Raw genomic sequence first — 25062 nt, 5'->3', positions numbered from 1 at the left:
TCTTCCACAATTGAATCCTTTCCCTGAAGCTGAAAATCTTTACTTCGAGGCTGAACTTCCATAACTAACAAACGATGCAATCTCTCATTCCCAAATGACCATCTCCCCTTGAACAATGATCAAGTCCCTAGCCATGAGGAAAATAAGAAGCTACAAACCATCGTTCATCGTTGGGTCTGTAGTTATACTCAGCTCGTTTGACATACGGCGTCGGATGTCAGGATTTTGATCCAAGAGTGTCATTGTGGCTTGTTGCCAGGGACATGGCCACTGTAATTGATCGTCATTGGCACCAGAGATCAGGTAGAAATAAATCCCTACTCTATTCGAGGAGTTCAGATCCAGGTAAGCCTGATAAGCATAGCCTTTAGGAGAATAATATGGAGGACTGTACACATCTGTATTCTGGCTGTCAAGAAGTTGTGCGAAATTCGGTATATGCCAGATATGGTGAGGACAGCTGGTTTCTGAGAGATTGATGTCATCAATAGACAGACCACCCGATGATGATCCAGAGCCTCTGAGTCCTTCAAATACCACTCGGAATTTCTCAGTCACTTGCAATGTTACATAGTAAAGTTGCCAGCTCCCAATGGGTATTTCTGCAGAAAGAGTCACTGTTTCAAAAGTGATGAAGGATTATGACTTCCTTCCGGACATGGTCAGTATTAGAATTCTATACTTCAAAGGGAAATAATAGTTGGTGAGCCAAAGATACTTATGGATTTGGTGAATGGCTTCTCAATTCTTTATCCCAGGGCATTGCTGTGGCTGGACTGTCCACTGGGTATTGAATGTTTACATACCTGCTCTCGGATAGCTCACTCTTTCTCAGAAAGCTCCATTCTGCTTACCAGTTACCTGCTATTCTGTCTTAGTTAATAACCGAGCAATATTAACATCTGTGATTTATGGTACTCTCATAAAAATTTCTTTATGTATGTATAACAAAACTGGAATACTTAAATTTCATTGGTATTTAAGCAGAGTTAAACAGGAATCTACAAGCCCAGGAAGCCACGTCCCGTCCATTACAAGTGCTTACCCGACAGTGGCAACCCCTTTGCTGCCATGCACTTCCTTCCTGTCTTGCACATCTAGCTCACTGGATAGGGAGATTTTCAGCTCATTTAAGCTGGAAATGAGAGGTGAGTCTCTCTTCCAGTCATAGGATACCTCTGGTAAGAGGGAAGCTGGGAAGAGAAAGTCAAACTACCATCTACCCCTACTCCAGTGAGAAACGGCGTGCAGAAACACTTCAGGAGCCCCCGTGACAACAGGACAGAAAGTCATGCAAACTGTCAGTTCATGCTGGAGGGAAGCTTGACTATATCAGCACTGAATGACAATTGAAACTGCCTGGAAATAAACTGTAAACATCAGATTACAGAAAGTGATACTGCCCATGGATAGATTACAGACTGAGCAAAACCTTCCATCTACATTTGAAGGTTTGGCTTCAGTATGGTCCTTCTTACTCATAAGGCCCAGAAGGACTCATAAATAGGTTCTGAAAAGTCTTGTGTGCTTGTCTTTTATTTGTAGGCCCACAGGATGTTCATTGGGCAAATATGCATCCCAAATATGGACAATAACAGATATATATGTCAATACTTTAATGTTTGCGATAACATACATATTAACACATAATCCTTAATTTTTTCTTTACTCCCCATGTCACCCAGAGTTCACAGTGTATTTTTATTACTATGCACAGTTCCCAAGACCAGCTTTGTTTTCCAAGTAAGGACCCTTATTTTATCTTCCTTACACATAAGGCAGACAGGTTCTATTGAAAGTCGGTGTTTTTACCCCCTGCTCTGCCGCAAGTAGCCACACTAATTGAAGAGGTCTCACCTGCATCCAAACTGTGAGACTGTGGATACTGTACCTTGTATTTCTCTCTGTAGGGTTAAAACCCCGTCTGGGTGGCCTGCAGTGTACTCCCGGGTGTAGATTTTCACTTGGTTGTTTTCACTTCCACTGTTGTACAGGTAAAATTCCAAGCACTGAAACCCTCTCTTGGGGTACAGCATTCTGCTCTCCAGCATTGCTGTGTCCCCCACATTTGCAGAGCTGGTGTCGAAATGCATGAAGAAGCCGGAATCTGTTGCGGGCACAGAAGCACAATGGAAGACAGCAGAGCTCTGGGCTTTCTTTAGTGTCTGCTGAGCTCCCACCACGCATGGATGCTATAGCCTGGGTTGCCCCAGAGTTCACGCATGGGAAATAACTTTCAGACTTCTATGTTGAGGGCATTTGGAAGTGGGATCTTTGGAGGTGAAAGAATTACACAAAGTCATGAATGTGAGCAGTTGTGACTTTTTCAGAAGAGACGTGAGCCAGCAGAATGTTCTGTGTGACCATGTGGTGACCCTTGCCCTGGGATGCAGCAGAGTGTCCCTCTACAGCTGACAAGCAGACACCAGGTACCCTGCTCTTAAACTATCCCGTGTTCATAACCATAAGAAAGTGATATTTTAAAATGAAGCACCCAGTCTCAGGTACTAAGGTATAGCAAGAGGAAACAAACGGAACATGACATCGTGCTGGGCATTATGATGCAGTTCTATAAGCAGGGAGTTTGCAAATGAGACATAGTTAGACACCCTTTCTCTTGCTACAGCTTGCAAAAACAGGAAGAATTTGGAAACACCTAGACTGGAGCTTCTTGTCGTCATTGTAGGTATTTTGGTACCCAGGACACACAATTACATCCAGCTAGGATTCTCTGTGGAGTGACTCACAGCCCAGCGGTGCTCATTCCTCTCCTACATTCTGTGACGTGTGAGAGGAGACCACACAGCCCCTGGAATAAAAGTGCATGCAGGAGGTGCATTGCGGTCTGCTCCGCATAGGTACTGTGTGAGACCTCACAGAAGCAAGCTGTGAGATGTAGAACGGAAGCCATTCTGAGTGAGTAAGGCAGAGAAACAGCATCTCATTACCGTGCACAAGTCTCACTCCTTCGGAGAAACTGAACAGGCTACCAATAATAATTCTGATAGAGGAGATGGAGAAATTGCTCAGTGGTTAAATGCATCTAATGTTCTTGCAATGGACCAGAGTTCCATTCCCAGTACCCATGTTAGGCAGCTCACAACTGCTTGTAACTCCAGAGATTCTAACACCTCTGGTATCTAAGCACACATGCTTTATAGGGCACCTGCAATCACATGTGTGTACTCCCGACCTCACACATACAATCAAATATGCATGCCCGTGACCACATATGCATATTTGGAATAATAAAGATAGATTATCTTAAAGTCAGTAATAATTCTGATAGACATGAGAGATGAATCACGCATCTTTCAGACTGAAGAAGAAGGCTGGAGGCACTGATCCTGAAATCTGTTACCTATGCATTGGCCCATATTGGAGTGATCGTTCTCTGGGCCCCCGGGGGCCCGTGAAACCCTTTGCCAGTCAGCATTGTCCCCTGAACTTTGGATCATGCCACAGATATTTTCCAACTCAAAATCGCAGGAGTCCATAAAACTCAGCGAAGAAGCTACAAAAGCAAACAAGCAAACCGATGTGAGCATTTGTTCAACACAGTGATGTAAGCAGTCAAACCTGAGCTGGTCACAGAACTATGAGGAACGTCAATGAAAAGGGAGCATCTGGTTGACTGTGCAACCTTCTGACTGAAAGACACTTCTCCACTTCTCTGCCTGCAGAAGCCCAAAACGAACTTAGTTTGTGTGCATGAATTCCCAGTCCACACCAACCCTTTCTTCTCGTCTACTTGTGGAAAACCGAGTCAATATTCCTCCTGCTAGTCAAACCTTAATGCCACAGCAAAGGTTATTTTGTCTCACGTACAGGACAACTGCACATTTCATTATGGCTTAAAAGAGGCTTGAATATAGAATCGGTCTGCACTGGAATTAGCAAACCTTTCGACAGTCAGCATGGGGCTGATTGTGCAAGGTCTCCCCCTGCGTTAGTAAATCTCAAGGCAAACTTAGTAAGAAGACAAGAGCTGAAAAGGGCTAGTAGATGGGGACCTGGGTGATATTCTGATATTTTTTTTTAACCAAACTTTTATGATCTCAGAGACCCCAAAGGTGTCCAGAACATCCCTTATCCAGCAAGGAGGGGGTCATTTCTTTTCTTTTTTTTTGATTTATTTATTAAAGATTTCTGTCTCTTCCCCACCGCCGCCTCCCCTTTCCCTCCCCCTCCCCCAATCAAGTCCCCCTCCCTTGTCAGCCCAAAAAGCAATCAGGGTTCTCTGCCCGGTGAAGGAGGGGTCATTTCAAGGTGCCCATCACTTACAGCAGTTGTACAGCCGGTTCAGCTTCAACACGTCATAGTCACTGAAGTCCATTTGTTGGCCAATCACATCTTCAAATTCCGAGATCTTTGTGACAATGGTGGGCTCTGTTCCGTTCTGGAAAGCTGTCTTCCCGTAGTGCATGACCGAGGTGTAGTCATAGGGTACATTTAGAGAATCTGTCTCACTGTCACTGAATATGTCGAAATTGTATTCTCTGCCTGGATATATTTTAATAAATTATTTTTTGTTCATAAAATGAAGTTGCTCTTACTAAACACTCTAAACCGAGAAATAGAAAACATAATAGAGCAAACTTTGTGCACATTATCTCCTGAGTGTCACGTGTTCCAGACACCCCGTCTTTGGACTCGGTATTATGCACAACTGTGATAGCAACAGTCAAATTAACAACTTGACACTTCCAGTCCAGCCCCAAGTCTAAGGTTCAAACGACTGGGGATGGAAAGAAAGGTTCTGCAAAACTGTGGAGACATTCAGAGTCACCGGCTAGCAATGCTCATGGTTTAATGTGCTCACAGGGTAAAAGCAGGACTTTAGGAAGTATGCTAAAATGGGATCCTGTGTTGATAACATGGGCCAAGAGTTGTTAGAAAAGATGGACATCATCGAGGACTCAAAGGTTAAGGATTCTTGTACATGCATATAGTGCATTATACATTATAAAACTGTATAAGTTAGTGTCTTAGCAACAAAGTATCTTATCCCCCAAAAATGATTGAAGAGGTGACAAGCATGCTGACTGAGTTTATTTTAAATGAAGCAATGAATGTGCTATTTTATTAATATTCACATAGCAAAATGTCATCTTGTTCCCATAAATGTATACAATTATAATGGTAAATTTAAAATGTTATTTTATGAGCCATCATGAGATCCAAAGACAATCATTTTAAAAGATTTCCCTGAGTGTATTTAGAGAAGACACCAGGCTGCTTAGCATCCTTCTATTGGACAACTGATTGCATTATGATATCACATGAATTTATAGACTCAGTCAAGTATATCTGGTATCAAAGCATAGACACCCATTGCCAGACTGGTCCTGATGCAAACACCCTCAGAAAGTTGACCTATGACAAAGTATATAAGAGAAACATACCTGATAGAATCCTGTCCCAAACTATAGTGACATAGTCATCTCGGTCAGAACGAGACTGCTCATGCAAGAATCCCAGGGCATGGAGGAACTCGTGTTGAACTGTTGCTATTCTGTCACAGTTTTCCCCGATGGACAGCTCCTGCTTCCCAACATGCCAGTTTCCCACATAAGACCAGCACCTGATGGAGAGTGTGCAGATCAGGGACAGGCTGTCTGCACGAGGAACACAAGGTCACAAGACAGAGGCCTCACCCCCCTAGCCCACTTGTTTAACTGCGTATGTCCTCTTGCTGAGTGTGGACACGGAACTGCTCTCAGCATAAACAAAGTGAGAAGTCGGCCGTGCTCATCCTGGGAATCGCAAGCCTTTCTAAATGGGCATTGCTATGCCCTTCACCACGAGTTGTTTTGTTTCCTAATTTCATTGTTTATCTCTGTGAGTGTCTGTCTAGATCTAAATATGTGGTTGGATACCCCGGAAGTCATAAGAGGGAGCTGAGCCCCTGGAACTGGAATCACAGATGTTTGTGAGCCAGCTAACACGGATGCTGGGAACAGAGTGTATTTTCCTACAGGAGCATCTAGGGTCTTAACCACTGAGTTATCTCATCAATGAACAGATAGGAGTTTTATAGGGACAACAATCACTCAGAATCACTGTGTTCAGATCCATGATACTGCCACCTTTCAAGACAAGACTTACTCAGCTAAAATGAACTCCCACACTATGTACAGTACATTTTACTAGCAGGGAGAATAAAGAATATTCCGTTGTCAATGAGATGAAGCGCACAGGGCTATAGGATAAATGACATCCATTCACACTTACTATTTGCTGACTTTGGTAGTCTGGTTGTCTGTAAGAAACCATTTTCAATTTTCTCACGTATTTTGTTGTATGTGCATCTGTGTATACATGTTTATACAGGTGTGTATGCGTGAGGAGGCTAGAAGCGTGTCTTCCTCAGTTACCCTCCACCTTATATTCTGAGACAGGGTCTCTCACAGAACCTGACGGTCAGCAATTTGACTAGGCCGGCTGGCCAGTGACATCAATGAATCTGCTCCTATCCCCCTGAATGAAAAGTGGTCTCATCTAGGTTTTTTTCAAATGGTGCTGGGGATCTGAACTCAGCAGGTGTTTTTGCTTTGCAGCAAGTATTTCAGCAACTGAGCCATCTCTCCAGTACCAGGTTGACTGCTCGTTCCTTCCTTCTTTCCTTTTCGTTTTTTTTCCTTTCTCCCCCTTCCTCCTTATTCCTTCCTACTCGTTATTTTTCATAGTACAGTGGCCCATACCCAGGGATGGACACATACCAGGCAGGCCCTCTAATATTGTAAAAAACTTTATTCTATGGCCAGAGAAACCAGGTCTAAAGGTCATGCTCCGCCCAGATAGTAAAGGAAGTTGTGGCCCCACCTGAAGGTCCAGACCTTGAATGATTACTGTGGTGTCTATTGTTTCTTGGAGAACAATAGCCACCTCGGAACCTTACCAGGTAACCCTTAAACTTACCCACTGCCCTTGAACACTGATATGTAGTTAGCTTCTCCAGACCAGGGCTTGAAGTCGATGCATGTTTTAAGGCGGTAGCGCTCGAAGGCTTTGAGGATAACTCCTTTAGCGTTCATATCTGATGGAAGACAAAAGTGTGCACTGAGATTCTTAAAATAAGGTTACCACATCCTTGTCTTAGAGCCAGATGGAAATGGGGCTGGATAGTAAAGCTCTAGAGGAGACCTTCATCCTTCTGAGAACCAAGCAGAACATGTGTGAAAGCATCACAAACTGCAGAGACCTCGAGTAGGGTAAGATGTCCATTGACCATGTGTCTTTACTACCACAGGCCTTGGCTAAGTGTGGGTCATTTGTAGAATGTTTGACCTGGCTCATGTCAGCAATCCTTGCCATCCAAAGAATGAAGGAAGTTTCTAAAAATCCCAGGATCTCAGCAAACATTGGCGTAGTTCCTTTTTTTTTTTTTTTTTGCTTTTTCAGACAGGGTTTCTCTGTAGCTTTGGAGCCTATCCTGGAACTAGCTCTTGTAGACCAGGCTGGTCTTGAACTCACAGAGATCTGCCTGCCTCTGCCTCCAGAGTGCTGGGATTAAACGTGTGTGCCACTACCACCCGGCATTGGAGTAGTTCCTGAGACCTACATGTGACAAGGTTCCTCTGAGTCCAAATGTGCACTGTGGCACATACACAAAGTCATTTAAAAATACAACAAGAAAAATGCAATACATTAACTTAAAGAACCAGAAGAACCTAGAACAGCATAATTGCGATTATATAAAAAAATTTATTTACTTGAATTGGAGAATCTATGCTGAATTCTTTTTTTTCTTTTTCTTTTTGTTCTTTTCTTTTTTGAGATAGGGTTTTCTCTGTGTAGTCTTGGAGCCTATTCTAGAACTCACTCTGTAGACCAATCTGGCCTGGAACTCAGAGAGCTCTGCCTGCCTCTGCCTCCCAAATTCGGGAACTAAAGGTATGCACTACTAGTACCCGACTCCATGCTGACTTCTTAACCTATCACGTTTTCTGAACAGTTGTTCCTTCCCTAGGCTGAGCTGCATCCTTGGTCATCCCCGCACTCAGTACCTTCTTCTTGGTCCCTCACTTAGAGCCAGGTGTTTGTGGAGAGCCCTGATGAGTGTGATGCGCAAGGACTGCGTGCCAGACACTCTCTCTACCAAGTGAGCTTCAGCCTTGTTTCTTTGTTTAGTTTAAAGGATCTTTACAAGTTAATCAGTGTGAAAAGGATGAATCCATAATAATAACCATGTAAAGACATTTTTCTCTCAACTAGTGATTTCCATTCTGCTCCCATAGTTCAGCTTACCGTTTGGTCTATAATAGTCACACCTCATTCCATAGGATACAATTGTGTATCACAGACAAAATACCTTCAAGTTTGCTTTGAAATGATACAAGGAAAGAATAGATCAAGATTTCAAGTTTACGGAAAACCATACTGCAACAGTTGACCAATATAAATAGTTCTTAATACTTGTTTATTCTTTTTTATTCAGGTAATGACGCTAAGATTCCTAGCACCTGTTCCCCTATACTCTCCTTGTGCTAGTTTTCTGCTCTTTAATTAAAACATCTCAAAGTCAACAAATTTATAACCACTGTTTCTATCAAATGGTGATGCACCAAAATCCCAATTCTCATGAATTTTAACATGTTCAAAGGACATTGTTTAACCTAAGACTGAAAAACTACGCCTTAACTTTTTACAGAGACAGCCACATCAGTTTAATCATATATGTGATACTACCTATCTAATTTATTAAAAATTATAACCAAGTAAATAATGACCTAGTGCTCCAAACTTCAGCTGTGTATGGAGAAGACACTATGAAGACACAAGAGACTGCCTTGCAATACAAAGTACAGATTCCTTCTACACATGTGGAGAAATAAAGGAGAATTCTAGTTATCTAAAATCAAGTAACTGTACACATTTTACCTACACTTTTGTGCACTGTCTTAATATGGATGGGACTGTTTTTCTACTTGAGCCATTTGTAACCAGAGCAAAATAACCCAAGTAATACAAAGTGTTAAAGTTCAGTATAAACATTCAAAAGCTGACATACTAATTCTATTAGGAATGTAATTATGGTGTTACATTTTATAGTCTACAATGATGTTTAGGGATCACACAGACAGACATCGATTACTGCTTTGAGGGAAATGCATAAATTTGTAGCAAAGCTTTGTAGTTACAAAAAAAAAACATTACCAAAGAATGTGCGAATTTAATGTTTATTCCACCTTTCTGTCATATTTCTGGATTCTTTACCAATGTTACATGAAGAAGAAAAAAAAAACAAAAGCAAAACAAATGAAAAACTGAAATCAGAATCAATAATGTTATCAAGGAGGGAAGCAAATAAATTGAACTTAGCAGCCATCAGCAAGAGGCCAGCAAGGAGCATGCTGTGGAAGGACACGAGGTTGCTGGAAAACTGCAAGACACGCTCCTGCACGGAGTGGAGCAGAAGCAGATCTTTTCCTGCTATGGTAACAGAAATGCAAGTTCTTTTCAAATACTGTGGCAAGGCAAATGTGTGTATTATGGTAATTCTAACCAGCTGTTACAGGGTGGGTCACATCTGCGGGCAGATTCTGGGGTGGCGTATACTGCAATGCTTTGATTGGGATAGTGGATACACTAGCAAAAATTGGTGAGTGTGTGTGTGGGGGGAGACATGAACACAGAAGTACAAGACAAAGGTGAATGAGACTTCTCTTATATCTTAGCAACATTTATGTGGAAGCAGCCTTCAATGCAGTTCACTTTGCTTGAATGAGGCTTTGTTTCAGCTCCCAATCTCGACTGTGTGATACATTCCTGTGAGAACACTCAGGTGTCTTCTTAAACAACAAACCTATTTTTAGTAGTGGAGCCACTCCTAGTAGCTGAGTCTGCCTGGGACTGATAACCAATCACTATCTTTGGAGAAAGTCCTGACCTTTTCCTTGTGTACCTGCTTTCACATTCAGTAGTCCATGTTGCTATCTTATCTCCTTCAGCTCTGTCACTGACAACAGCTCCACCTGTGTCATCGCTGAGGTCATCAAAATGCACAGCAGCATCTCTAGAAATGATTGATTCTTAAGGAGACATTATTCTTCATATTTCCCCCAAAGGGTGTTTTTCAGACTCATATTCATCTGCTTCTCCAGTTCACAGAGAAACTGAGCTCTTTTCAGTTGAGCCAGGCTGGCTTGTGTTCTCTGTGTCTCTCTGTCAGCTCTCTCTGTCTGCCTCTCTCTCTGTCTCTCTGGCTGGCTCTCTCTGTGTCTATCTCTTTCTCTCTCTGTTTCTCTCTCTGTGTCCCTGTCTGTCTCTGTCTCTATCCATCTCTCTCTTACCCTGGTCAGGTCTTGGGCTCAGATCATCTGCCTTTCCTCCAGAGGAGGGCTGGAATGACAGGTGTGCCCCACCACAACTAGCTCATAACTGAATTTCTTTTGTATGAAAAGCTTTTTTTGGTGAGCTCCCAATAGATCAGCCCCACTGTCTCAGTGGGTGGGTGCACCCCCCGTGGTCCTGACATCCTTGCTCGTGTTCTCCCTCCATCCGCTCCTCATTGGGACCTTGGGAGCTCAGTCCAGTGCTCCAGTGTGGGTCTCTGTCTCTATCTCCATCCATCACCAGATGAAGGTTCTATGGTGATATGAAAGATATTCGTCAGTATTGCTATAGGATAGGGTCATTTCAGGTTCCCTATCCTCAGCTTCCCAAGGGACTAACTGGGGACATCACCTTGGGCTCCTGGGAGCCACTCTAGGTTCAAGTCTCTTGCCAACACTAAGGTGGCTCCCTTAACTAAGATATGTGCTTCCCTGCTCCCCTATCCAACCTTCCTTTATCCCAGTCTTCCTGTTTCCCCAATTTCCCCCAATCCTCCCCTTCTCACTTTTCTCTCCCCATCCCCCCGGCTTGGTGGGAGCCTAGCCAGTTTGGATGTTCACCTTCCTAGACATGGACGGAGCGGGGAGGACCTTGGACTTTCCACAGGGCAGGGAACCCTGACTGCTCTTTGGATTGGAGAGGGAGGGGGAGAGGAGTGGGGGGAGGGGGAGAAGGATGAGAGGGGGGAGGGAAATGGGAGGCTGGGAGGAGGAGGAAACTTTTTTTCCCTTTTCTCAATAAAAAAAATAAAATAAAAAAAGCTTTTTTTTTTTTTTAGTTTTGTATTAGATTCTTTTGACTATCCCCACCCTTTTCCTTTGTGTGTGTGTATTGTGCACATGTGTGGGCATGTAGCATGTGTGTGTGCATGTGGGTGGAAGCTGTGGGAATCCCTTCAGCCAATGGCCTTTAAGATAGCAGCCCACAGTGGGCATCGTCTCACGTAATATAAAAGCATGTGTGGGCCTCTTGGCTACTGGATTTGGTTCCAGTTCCCAGCACATGCAGAGGATTGAAGATCTTTATTCTTTCTGTGAGTTTATCCCCAGATAAATAAACTTTTGTTATACTCCATTTCGGGCTATTGCGGAACTCTTTTGTACGCCAACAAATTGGCACCCAACATGGCAGAGTCCATGCCATTGTTGGACCCTCCCCAGAACCCTGTCTGTGGCCTTCTCCCACCCCAGGCAGCTAAACTACCCTCCTGGCTCACAGCTGCACACGTTTGGCTGGCCTGCTGCATGGTGACTTGTCAGTTTCCTGCTGCCTTTGCTTATTTGGCTTGGTACCGCCTACTAAGTGGCTGAATTGCTGTCACCCGTGGCTTTTTGCCAAAATTCCTCTGCAACTTCTGCCAGACCTACTATGATCAGGTCTAGCTCTGACTCTCGGAGCAGGGGCTGCTCTGGCTTGCATTTCCAGTTTGGATCTGCAAATGCCAAGCTTTGACCAATAGTTTTGCTACTTGCAACTGCCTGCCAGCTGTGGGTTCCTTGATATCCTGCCCAACTCAAACCTCTGTATGCAGATTTTAAGTAATTGACTAGATTTGTTAGTAATACCAGATAATATCTAAAGATGAGAAGATAGCATTAAAGTAAAAATTTTAAACCTTAGAATCACATGTGTAGAGTGATTAAAAGATTTGAATTGATTGAGGAATTTGTCAGAACTGATAAGCAAGGAGAGGTGGTACAGGCAAAGGATTTAGCATCACCAGTACCTCTCAGAGTCAGAGATGACTTACAAGAGTTTTTAGCTACTTATCATATTATTATCTCTGAAAAGCCAGCAAATATTCAATACCCAAATGGATATAAAGAATGTAAACGGAAACCTATAGGTATGAAAGATCTACAAGAAATTAAGCAAGCAGTAGTATCTTATGGCATACATTCACTATTTGTTAGGGAGATGGTAAAGACATGGGTTTCTCAAACGTTGGTTCTAATTAATCTCAGTAGTGCTAGAAGATGGGCTTCAGTTATGGTGGAAGAGCTATTGGAGAGAGGAGGCTAAAGTTCTAGAGCAGGAAGGTAGCGTTAAAGGGTTGGAGGCTTCCCAAGGTCAAATTCTTGGCAAGGGCCCCTATCTGATCCACGGAGCCAAGCTATTTACAATGATAACATCTTGTCCCTATGCCACACAAAAACCTTAAACGCTTTGAACAGGATTCAAGAACTAGGAAGCAGAATTGAATCATATACTAAGGTCATAAAAGGCCCAAGAGAACCCTTTAGTGACTTTTTATAAAACTTAACGGAAGCTGTACAAATAGAGGTAACGGATCTAGACAAATACTTATTGAATCTCTGGCTTTTGAAAACGCCAGTGTAGAATGCAAAAAGATACTTGGATCTTTAAAGGTCAGATCAGCACCAATGGCTGAACGGATTCTTCACACAGTCAATGTTGCCCATTTGACTATAATATTGAGGCTTGCGTAGGAGAAACAGTTTCCAAAGATATAAAGAGACATCCAAATACTATATGTTTTAATTGTGGTAGAATAGGACATTTGAAGGTATTCCTAGAAATAATGTCTCCTCTGGGAATGACAAAATAGATGGTGTCAATCTTCTGGACTATGTGGAAGATGCAGCAAAGGTTGGCATTGGACCAATGAATGTAGATCAACAAGAAACAGACAAGGCAACTATTACCATCATGAAATTCCTTGGGGGGGGGCTCTCATGGGCCTTCAGATCAGATGTGGTCCAGTCATTCCCAATCATTGTGGAGGATATGCCTCCCCAGGAAAATTAAAAAATCCTGTGCCTGTTGTAAAAACCATACTGCTGGGGCTGGAGAGATGGCTCAGAGGTTAAGAGCACTGGCTATTCTTCCAGAGGTCCTGAGTTCAATTCCCAGCAACTACATGGTGGCTTACAACCATCTGTAATGAGATCTGGCACTCTCTTCTGGCCTACAGGCATACATGCAGACAGAACATTGTATATATAATAAATATATAAAGCTTTAAAAAACCATACTGCTCTGGATGAAAGAATAAACATAGATGATGGATTAAAAATTCAAGTATAAAATAGAAAACATATATTTTGGCCAACTTCTATAAATGATCAAAGACCAAAGCTGGGAGTACAAATAAATAACATTGGTTAATGGATATGGGTGCAGATGTAACCAATATTACTTCAGAATCTTGGCATCTGAATTGACCTCTTCAGGAGTGTGCACAGGATGCGGAGTCTAAGGATGATTTCAGAACTCATCCTCCATGGTTTCTCTACCTTAATCATTAAGGGAAGGTCTCTCAATCAAACTCAGTTTTCCAATATGGATAGTCTCCATAGCCACCTTGCTCTGGGGTTCCTCAATTACAGTTAGTCCCTATACATAGCAAGCATTTATGTGATTTCTGAATTCCCATCCTCAAGCGTGTCATCTCCCCAGCCCTCTTCTGACTTTTTAATAATTTGCCACTAAGTTAGGAACTATATATTTTCTGAAAAGATAAAAGATAGTGGACTCGTGTTAACACCTGGACTTGGCAAAATAAAATCTTGGCAAAGCAAAGCCATTTTCTATAAATTTGTTTGATTGGTTATTTTGTGAATTTTACTCACTTTTACACCCTGTGCTGGGACCAAGGCTGTGGGACTGGCTCAATAGTTAAGCTTTTGTACTGCTTAACTAGAGGACTGAAATTCGGTTTCTAAAATTGACATGCAATGAACCCAAGCAGTTCACGGGGATTCAATGTCTCCTCTGGCCTCTGCCAACACTGCAAACATGAGGTATTCACTCACCAGATATACACACATACACATAACTAGAAGGAATAAACATGAATCTGTTTTTATAATCACTTATGATCTGGTAGTGATTCCATATGCTAGCATACCCAAGGCCTGGATTCTACCATTAGCTCCTCAAGGAATAAATAAATACCTACACATGAGAACATATTGCTTTAAAAGAAAGACTATTGGGGCTGCAGAGATAGCTTATGGTCAAGAGTAAGCACTGCTCTTCCAGAGGACCCAACCTGAGTCCTCAGTGCATGTCAGGGGTTCACAGTTGACTGTAACTCCGGTTCCAGGGGCTCCAGCACTCTTTTTTGTCTACCACAGAACTACACTCACACCACAGACACACAGAGAGGGGCAGGAGAAGTGTGAGGGGAGGGAGTGAGAAGGGGGATGAAGGAAGAAAAGAGAGGGGGGAAGGAGGGACAGAGGGTGAAAGAAAGAATATGAATTAAAAATAGCAATAAAATCTAGAGCAAGCCTTATTAAAACCAAGAGTATTTCCTTAATCTCTATGTTTGAACTAAGGCAACACCCGGGGCGGTAGCTTGGAATGGAACTTTCCACCAAATACCCCAGACTCCTTGGGTATAGGGGTGTTAGGGGGTGAGGTGATGCTTCCAACCAAAGCATTCAACACAAAGTAGGTAATCTCCATCAAGGTTGACTGAATTATTCTTAAATTGGTCGAAACCCAACTTATATTCAGGCAGAATTATTTAAGATCTTTTAATTCTACATTTTGCTTATTTTTTTAAAAGTGAATGTGCATAGCCACACAGAGGAACAACAAAAGCCTTAGCACCACACAAGGCCATTCTAGTAGACATTAATCCATCATCCCAGGAACACACAGTAGCTATGGATACTCCAAAGTGCGTACTAACCCAAGCTATCATTTAGAACATACGGAATGGTATGTGGCCATCTAAAGATGTCTCCAATGATGGAACTCTTCCCTTGCGGCTGTCAAAAATAAATGTGAAAAGGATCAGTTAGGTAAACTAGACAAAGCCAATCAATAATCAATCTGGAAATAAGTGGAGTTAACAGTTCTTCCTGGTAGCTCAAACCAGTGGGGCATGAGTCTGAATTTTGGCCATACTTTAATAAAGTTTATGGAAATAACTACTAATTTATATATTTAACATGAAGCTAAAGAAGAAATGATACTCAAAAAAGATTGCTGGAAACTCCACTATAAGTACTGTTAGATGTTTAAATATTAAAAACACATAAGAACAGGCTATTGATATCTCCATAGTTAAGGCTGCCTACTACCCTTTAAGAGGATCTAAGTTCAGTTCCCAGAACCCACATTTGCAGCTCACAACTGCCTGTCACTCTAGAGGATTCAGTGCCCTCTTCTGCCGGCCATGAGCAACTGCATGCATGTGGTACATGTAACCTCATGCAGGCTCAAACACACAGGCACACACAGCATAAATATGGTACACATAATTTCATACCAGCTCACACACACACACAGCATGCATATGATATATATAAACAAAAGCAGGCTCACACAGATGTACACACACACAGCGTACATATGATATACATAAATAAATGCAGGCTCACACATGTACAAATAAATAAGTAAACATACAGAAGGAAAGTGATAACTAAACCAAACTTTAAAAATATGCACCTCAGGGAAAAAAAAACAGACATAAGATGGATGAAAATTTTCAAATTTTTCTGAAGGAGGGCCTGGAGAGACAGCTAGCTCAGCTGTTAGGGAACTTGCTGTTCTTGCAGAGGGCCCAGTTTATTCCCAGCACCCATGTGGTAACTCAAAACCACCCATAACCCCAGTTCCAGGAGTCTCAATGACCTCTTATGGCTCCAGTAGCCCTACACACACACACACACACACACAGTACAGAGATACATGCCAGCAAAACACTCATACACATAGGATAAAAAGAAATGAATAAAAATATTTGTAAAGTAATTTAAACATTATAATGAAAATGAATGATGTTTTATTAGTGTATCTACTCTGGCAATATAACAAATGTCATCCCAGGCAACAGATACGTCTGGATAGTAAACGCAGCAAGGTCTGCAAACTTGAAAAGCAGGTGCTTTATCCACGGAGTCATCTCTGCCACAGACACCCATTTAGAAGACAACTTTACTATGGGAAATGGACTTCCAAGTGGAAAAGATTATAGAGAGGGAAATGCAATATTTGAAACAGGAGGATGAGTTTGAAGGCTATGAGAAACGTACAAGGAACCAAAGGACAGGGCTTGGATTATGATGGTGGGGAAGGTGTGTGACTCAGGAGAGTTATAGACAGGATGGCAGGGAGCGCGAATGGGCTGGGAAGGGGTGGGGATAGCTTAGGAGCAAAGGGGACTCCTGAAGCTTTTATGCGTTTCCTTGAGGTGAAGGAAGTGAAGCAATGATGACCAGCCGGAGAGGAAGATTCTAGGGGAGGGCTCTCGTGGGGAGGGTCAGAGGACACCTGAGATTTGCAGTGTCTTGTAGACGTTCACATGCAGTGTACCAAGGGAGCCTGGGGCTCAGGGACAGGGCAGGGCTAGAGTCACCCACTGGCTGTCCTCGGCACAGAGGGCTTGTGTGATGCCCTGGCTCAGGTGAGAAGAAGAAGCAGAGAGAAAGGAGGGTCCAGGACCAGGGGAAAGCTTTCAGTGGCAACTCTCTCCCCCATTTCCCTTTCTTCTCTTCTTCCTACCCTGTCATCCTCTCTCCTGCAGAGTTCTGGGGAAAATGGTGCGATTTTGCAGATCACTAAGCTCTATTGGATAATGTCTGTGTCTGAGGCCATATATATTGTAAATTATGAATGATCTTGTTAATTTGTCTGTTTTTGTAAGTTTATAGAAACTTACAAAATAATTCCAATATAAGAATTACAAACACATTAAGTATCTATGTTTGACTCCAACACCTACAAAGGGATAGTTAAGTTATTAAAATTTTAAAAATGTGGCAAACAAACAATGATCTCTTGATTTTCTTTTTAAAAAGTGCCTAAGACACTGAACTTTTGTTTTTTGGTTGGTTGATTTGTTTTGATTTGTTTTTTTTTTGGGGGGGGGCAGGGTTTCACTGTGCAGCCCTGGCTGTCCTGGAACTTACCATGTAGACCAGGCTGCTTGAACTCAGAGACCAACAAGTTTCTACCTGAGTGCTGGGATTAAAGGTGTGTGGCAGGCCACCATGTCCAGTAAGACACTGAAGTTTTAAACCCCATTACTCTGCATATACATCTACACATGCATTCAGCATGGTGTCATGACAGCTAAGTCAGGATCAACACTCTAAGAGCTGCTTTGGAAGAGCCCTTCCTTGATCTCACCATTTGTAGTGATGGGGAAGGGGTGAATAATAATAATAGCATTATTACTATTTCTTTTGATAAAAAGATTGGAGATATTTACAAATTCAGTTTTATTCTGCTTCAATCAGTTAAACCAGTTCTGTTTTTAAATGAAAATTCTTATTGCTGCAATCATTAAAATCAGAGCACCACATATGTGAGATAGTGACCTTCACCACACAGAAACCCTAAGCGATGGAAGATGAAGGTGTAGACATGAGAGTCCTTCCTGGACAGCATCTCGGAGTTAGCGCCACTGGCGGCTGCACCTTCAGAAACAGAGCCTACACAAACAGCCTGTGCCCATCCATCTGCAGATACTGACAGCTGGCTCCCATCATTCACCATGCAAGCATCACTGCAACTCACCTTGAGTTTGATGTCTCCCTCAAAAAGGTCCAGTCCCAAACCTAAGAGAAGAATTCAGATAACTCATGTTATTGAATTGAGTTCGCATACCACATAATAGAAGATGTTTTAACAATTCCAGAGAGAGAAGGCTCACAAGATCCTACCACCACAATCTATAGGCAGGTTAATGGTTGCTTTATGTGGAAGAGACATTTTCTTTATCAGTATAGCCACTGTTAAGTTGCCCATGATAAAGAAAAGATATTTTCTTTATCAGTGTAGCCATATTAAGTTGTAAATGACCCCTCACACAAGACTGTTGTAAGACACCCTAATGACACACATCAGTTCCCAAGAGGAGAGAAAAACCAAGAGAGTAGAGTGGGACAAACTGAGAAGAGGGTGGAGATTGCTGGGAGCCTGGGGAACTAGAGGGAAATAGAGGGGTGATGGGATGGACAAGAACAAATACGTTATATACATGCATGAAAATGTCATAAGGAAAGCCACCATCGTACATAAGTAAAATATGATAATAAAACGAACTAAGAGGGGCCCTGCGAGATAGCTCAGGCAGTAAAGGGCACTTGCCACCATGCCCTGACACCTGAGTTCGAGTCCTGGGAACCCATATGGTGGGAAAAGAGGACTGAATCCTACATGTTGTCCTCTGACCTCCACACATGTAGTGTGTCACACACACACACAAATAATAAATATATTTTAAATATGGTAGCAAAAAAGAATGAAGAAAAATCCACAAACCTTCATTGATGTTGAATATGTCTCGATCAATTCCCTCATCTATATCTTTGACTGAAATAAGAAAAAACCACATTGAATGTTATGTTCATGAGAGGAAAGAGGTTCTCATTAATCAAACAATCAGAAGTAAACAATTTGTTGCCTCAGATTCTAATTTAACTTGCATTGATTAACTGAGGGGGACTCTCATTCCTTGAGACCCTCCTGGGAGCCAGACTGGGGACTAGACGGAGGACTTTGGATGCATACTCTGTCCTCTCCACATCCCTTGGGTGTCAGGTGATTGTAGGAATAGCATTGGTCACTCCGTACGTGAGTAACCATAGTGTGGAAGGTGGGAATGAGTGACTAACTAGGAAATGAGTGTCTAAAATCGCTCAACCCGAAAGCCATTTTATTGGCCGTTCTTGTACTTCTGTTTTTCAGCTGGGCAGATGGGTCCTGGTGAACGGAGCCAGCCAGTGTTGAGCAAAGTTCAGGTCACTGATGCAGTCACTCTGTCTTCTGCTGCATTCCACTTGTCGCCTTCCCCTTGGGTTGGCACACCCTGTGCATCTGTCCCTGTCATTCACCCCATAACTGTCTTACCCTGCATGCTAGGGCAAATCTCCAGCAGACTCACCAAAGTTTTTTGGAGCTGGCTGTGAAAAAACACACAAAAAGATATTACTGTGATACCCATAATACGAATGAATTTGTTACAATTTTAGATTCCTTTTATAATCATCCTTAAGATTTTATTCATTTGTTCATTCATTCATTCATTCATTCTTCCTTCCTTCCTTCCTTCCTTCCTTCCTTCCTTCCTTCCTTCCTTCCTTCCTTCCTTTCTTTCTTCCTTCCTTCCTATGATGTTCGTGTGTGATGGGCAGAGCAGAACTGGAGACGATCAGTTCTCTGTGTCCAGTGTGAGATCCTAGGACTAAACTCACATCATCAAGCCTGCGGCCAGGGCTGTGTCACCTGCTGAGCCATCTCTCCAGCCCCCTGTTGTATTTATTTTTGAACAGTCTCTCTTTTAGTTCAAACTGGAACTCACATTTCAGTCTAAGTCTAACCCTGAACTTGATACAATCCTTCTGCGTCAGCTGCCCAAGTACTGGGGTGACAAGCATGAGCCACAGTGGCTCTAACTCACAACCACACAGTTCTTTTTACTAATATGACGTATTGTTTGCTTCCATATATGCCAGACAAGCAAGCTGGAGTTTACATGACGTTCTGTCCAGACAGATATTCTTACTTCTTATAGAAACTGGACCTTCCTGTTCAATGAGTTTAAAGGTAGAGACAAAAAATCAACTTCAAAGCTGGAAAAGAACATAGTGCACAAGACTCCAGCCCTGGTATACACACTCATTTTACACATGATGCCATGTAACACTAGTGAGCAGTGCTTGGTAGAGCTAAAAATTTATTTCCAAATAATAACAGAAACTTTCCCTCATACCTCAGGAAAATCATGTTTACTTTCATGTTTCTCCCAGGACTCTACATTCGAAAAATAATACTTAACATCTAAGCAAAGAACCAATAGGTAGATTTTGTGATTTTTTTTAAAAAATATACATTCCTCTTTTCCGTTTTTGTTTGTTTTTGAAACAATTTCTCTCTGAGTAGACCTGGCTCTCCTGTACACCAGGCTGGCCTTGATGTCAGAGTTGCCTCTGCCTCCGCCTCCCAAGTGCAAGAATTAAAGGCTTGTGCCACCAGCACCCAGCTAAAATACATATATTTTCAAATGGATAGGAAACAAATTACAGAGTTACATACACAATGTGTAAATAAAAATTGAAACCAACATCAGAAATTTAATTTGGGGGTGGGTTATGCACAGGGGCATGTTAAGGGGGTGTTTATAGTGGCCAGAAATCATCCACAAGTGTTATTCCCCAGGAGCCAATAGCCTTACTTCTGACACAGAGTCTCTCACTGGGCCCATAGCTCATCAATTAGGCTAGGATGTCTCATCAACCGGCCCCAGAAGCCCCACATTTTGGTCCCCCCAGCATTGGCATGAGAAGCACCTGCCATCACAGCTGGCCTTTTATATGTGTTCTGGGAGTCAAACTGAAGTCCTCTTGCCTGCAGTGGCAAGCAGTTTACTGAAGGCTGTCTCCCGCAGGCCCTTTGAGAAATTTCATAATCGATTATTCCTTTATCTTAATCTAAGAAGAAGGCAGCAGAACTGGTAGACTGTGAGTTATGCCTGGGTTCCCTAAGTTAAGTCAATTTAGTTTACCCTCCTGGGTCTCAGATTATTTGTGTAACATGGTCACCACCCGATTTGGATGAGTGTCATTAAATTATATGGTTCCATGCAAAAACATGCTGTAAAAATGTAATGTGTGCCACGTAAGTGTAAAGTCCAGTTGCATCCAAATTCAAACTAACAGCTGAAGTAAAGAATCCTCCGAAATGCTTGACAAGACACAGGGATGAACTGCTCAGATGGTTTCTGTCATGTCGACAGCAAACGCCCTAGTTTTCTCATACAGGATCACACACACACACACACACACACACACACACACACACACACACACACACAGAGTCACAGATTATCCCGGCACACGTGCAGAAAGATTTCTGAGAAGCTACTGAGCCTCAGATAAACATGATGAAACAGCACCTCACACCTTAATTCTCCGTTCATATCTGTACACCATCAGCTCGTATGATGTATTTTAAGTCCAATTAAAGGGTTTCCTTGGCCATTAGAAATTCTGTCTAAGACCTCAAACTAGCTTGGGGTACAATCTGCCCATCAGTGAGGGAAGATTAGTTTAGACCCACAAAGATGCAGAAAGGAAACTCCATATTAAACTTTGAAGTGTGGACATTGCCTCTGACATTTCTCAGTCTTCCCCCATGTCCTTACTCTAATGGCAATAAGTCTGTCACTCAGCAATAGCAATGGCTTTCAAAACTCACATTCTCTGTCTTAGCAAAAGACACCTGCCACACAACAGAGAAACTGAAAGGAAAATACAATTTTCTCTCACAATCTCTGGACCTCTCTGCCGGAGTGACTTCATACACCCAATACCTTTCTGGCCTCTGTCTACCGGCAAGAAATCCTCATTTAAGATGAAAATTTTGAAATACATAAAACAAAACGTGAGCAAATGATTATCACTAAATGATTCATATCAATGAGCCCCCAATTGTTTTCTTACCAAGCCAGAAACCAGGAGAAGAAATGTGGCACAAACCAGGAACCAAGGCCGATGCCAGGCATCCATACTGTGACTTCCAGCAGAAAGCTGTAAGCTCTGGCATAGTCATTGCAGAGCTAACTTTTAAAAGCTAGTCATCATAACTTCCGGCCTTTGGTCCTCATGTTAATGGCTCATCTCCCAAATCATCTTGTTGCTGTAGTCACTTCCAATCAAGGAGGTAAAGTCCACAGTGATTAACACACCTATATTTTTCCCTCTCTTTACTGTGCCAACAATGAATTGCTAACACCTGTCACTGGAGTATAGTCTCTAATGTATGCGGACTGTTCACTTGAGCAAACAGAAACATATGCACACACACACGCACACACGAGCGCAGAAGGTAGGAGGTGTGGGTCAGTTGGTAAAATGCTTGTCTGGCATGCATGTGGCCCAGGGTTCACCCCCAATCCCACATACACCAGGCATGGTGGTGCACGCTTGTAACCTCAGCAGCATTCCGTAGGTAAAGGAAAGAGGATCTGAAGTTCAAGATCATCTTGGCTAAATAGTGAATTTGAGGCCAGCCTGGAATATATTTAAATAATGAAATATGTATACCAAGTTTATACTCTTGTTCAAATAATTAACATTTATGAAGCGTCTTCCATCAGATAGCCTATGTTGCTTTGATGTAGCCAGTTCTGTCCACTGACTCTTATCTGTCATTGACCTAATAAAACTTTTTTGACAATCTATAACTTTATAAAGTCTAGGATCTATTGACATACCTAGAAATGAACACGTTTGGTATTCAGATATAAAATAGCAAAATAGTGAAGTGTCTCCCTCCTGAAGGTTCTCAAAGACAAACTCAGATGGGATGGGCTGAGAGGATAGCTATGCTCACTGGTCTTCTAATAAAATGTTCCTAAGCTCTCTCAAGTCTTTGTCATAGTTTCTTTTCTCCCTGGAATAACTTCTACTCTCTGGAGACAACATAACTCCATCCCCACAGTTTCATCTGCCTGATGCAGAGTAACAGTTTTGAAATATAATATTCTATATCTTTTTCTTCATTGCCTTTTCCTAGTTTGGTCTTTTTGTCCCATTCTGTGTTCATTGAAAGTCTACAAAAAGATATGTGGCCTAGACAAAGTGCCCAGGATGCTGCTTCTCTTGTGAGTGTGATGCACATGTTTGTGTGAGTGTGTGATTAGGTGCACGCAGAAGTGCTGTGTATTCCCATGCCAGCTCTCATACAGCACAGAAGTAGGGAGGCCAGAGGCGGATTCAAGTGTTGATGCCCCTCACCTTACTTTTTTGAAACAGGGTCTCTCACTGAACCTAGAGTTCATCGGTTGAACTAGCCTGACTAGACAGTGAGCTCTCAGAATCTGCCCACATCTGTCCCCTCAGCGCTGTGCTTACAGATGTGCACCATCATGCCTGACTTTTACATAGGTGCTGTACATCCAAGTTCAGGTCCCTGTGTTTGCACAGTAAACTGACTGAGCCATTTTCCCAGCCCAGGAAGATACATTTGAACCTGGGCAAGCCATCGCTACCCTCTGAGAGTAAGACAAGTTTTAAATGGAAAACTTTAAACTTTAGGTGTGGGCTTGGAGCAATATGCATTCCTATAATTCCAGCCCTCAGGATGCTGAGGCAGGAGGATGATGAGCTCAATGTCAGCCTGACCTACATATATAGTGATAATAAATCATAAGCTGGAGTTTCTCAGCGACACAGTACTTGAAAACCCTACACAGAGCACAAGATTCAGTTCCAGGACTGTGTAAAAAACCAGAAGTTATGAAGATGGATGTTGTTTGTGTTGGGGTGCTTGTCTAGAACACACAAGGGTTTGATTCCCAAGTGCACACACAGACACACTCACACCCACACACATGCACACATGCGCACATACACATGCATAAACACACATGTGTGCACGCGTATGAATCAACCTCACACTGTCTTCCTGATACTCTAGGGATAGTTTATTAAGTCCTGAGTTAAATGGTCGTTTTCCTGGTTAGAGCCATAAGGAGCCACAAATACAGAAGCAAACGGATATTAGGAAAGAAGAGAATCACTCCTGTGAGGCCAAATTGATCCATACATGTCAGAGAACATACCCACTCTGAAGGGTCACATACATGGAAATGAGGATGTTTCCATAGCAAGACTATCTAGGATGACAACCGGAGGAACAATTTTCCAAGGGTGCCTGAGAATAGATGACATTGGGGATCACATGTGGCCTTGCCAACACCTCTGGCTTTAAACTTGGACACCAAATAATTTGGGGTTGGAGGTGCACTTCAGCAGCAGGTCCCTTGCCCAGCCCTTCCATAGCCCTGAGCTTGATTCCCAAACACCACATATGCAAAAATCGTTTGCCCTGCATTGGCTGCGGTGAAATCTCTACCACCTCTGTGGAATAACAATGCCTTTTAAAGAAAAGTAAAGTGAGGGAGCTGGAGAGATGACTGGGAACTTGGGAGCATTGGCTCCTCTTCTCAGGACCCAGGTGCCTCCCAGGTAGGATCACACTTGTCTGTTATTCTAGTTCCATGGACTCTGTTGCCCTCTTCTGGCCTCTGCAGACACCAGGTAGACTTGTGGTGCACGTCCATATATATGCAGGCAAACAGTCATATACATACAAATCAGCTAACTTTTTTAAAGGAAAGATAAAGTGAGATCTCTGAATGAGTGAGACCGAATCACGAACATCTGGCTTTCCAAGCCTCCTTGTAGGCCTGACACACCTAACTGCACTCTATGCATCAGGACAGCTGCCCTTGGGAAGAGGAGAAGAGCAGCTGAAAGAGCAGGAAGCAGGGGATGGAGAGATGGATCAGAGGTTAAGAGCATTGCCTACTCTTCCAAAGGTCCTGAGTTCAATTCCCAGCAACCACATGGTGGCTCCCAACCATCTGTAATGAGGACTGGTGCCCTCTTCTGGCTTTCAGGCATACACGGAGACAGAAAATTGTATACATAATAAATAAATATTAAAAAAAAGAGCAGGAAGCAGCAGTTCCTGGGACAGGGGAGTCTCTTTTCCATGCTAATCCCAGGGTATGACCCAGGTCTGAGGAGGCATCTCATAGACAGTCAACGAGGCACTGCTGAATCCAACTGCAAAAGCTCTATGCGGCCTGCACTGGATGGACGGCTTCCGTATTCTCTTCTCTCCTGGGGTTCAATCAAAGTCTACTGCAGGAGCATCACTTGTAGAAGAAAAGGGTCTCCAGCTTCCCTTCAAATACCATCCTGTCCCCAGAGAGCCTTCACAAGCTTTATC

General features: G+C 42.7%; 1 protein-coding gene across 1 annotated transcript in view; it reads right to left on the bottom strand.

Moving 5' to 3' along the window:
* LOC126497087 (meprin A subunit beta-like) overlaps positions 1–21830 on the bottom strand; it is a 29440-nt gene extending 7610 nt beyond the window's left edge. Inside the window, 11 exon segments of the mRNA XM_050134917.1 lie at positions 159–602; positions 1892–2107; positions 3362–3514; positions 4285–4503; positions 5406–5584; positions 6922–7039; positions 15002–15080; positions 17839–17879; positions 18586–18636; positions 19208–19226; positions 21765–21830. Coding sequence (XP_049990874.1) covers positions 159–602; positions 1892–2107; positions 3362–3514; positions 4285–4503; positions 5406–5584; positions 6922–7039; positions 15002–15080; positions 17839–17879; positions 18586–18636; positions 19208–19226; positions 21765–21830 — 1585 coding nt within the window.
* Between the last annotated feature and the right edge of the window lie 3232 nt (positions 21831–25062).

The sequence above is a fragment of the Alexandromys fortis genome, unplaced genomic scaffold (genome assembly GCF_014885135.2).
Source record: "Alexandromys fortis isolate MF-2015 unplaced genomic scaffold, M_Fortis_MF-2015_v1.1 scaffold_25, whole genome shotgun sequence".
Taxonomy (NCBI): Eukaryota; Metazoa; Chordata; class Mammalia; order Rodentia; family Cricetidae; genus Alexandromys; species Alexandromys fortis.
This window is presented reverse-complemented; position numbering and strand designations above follow the sequence as displayed.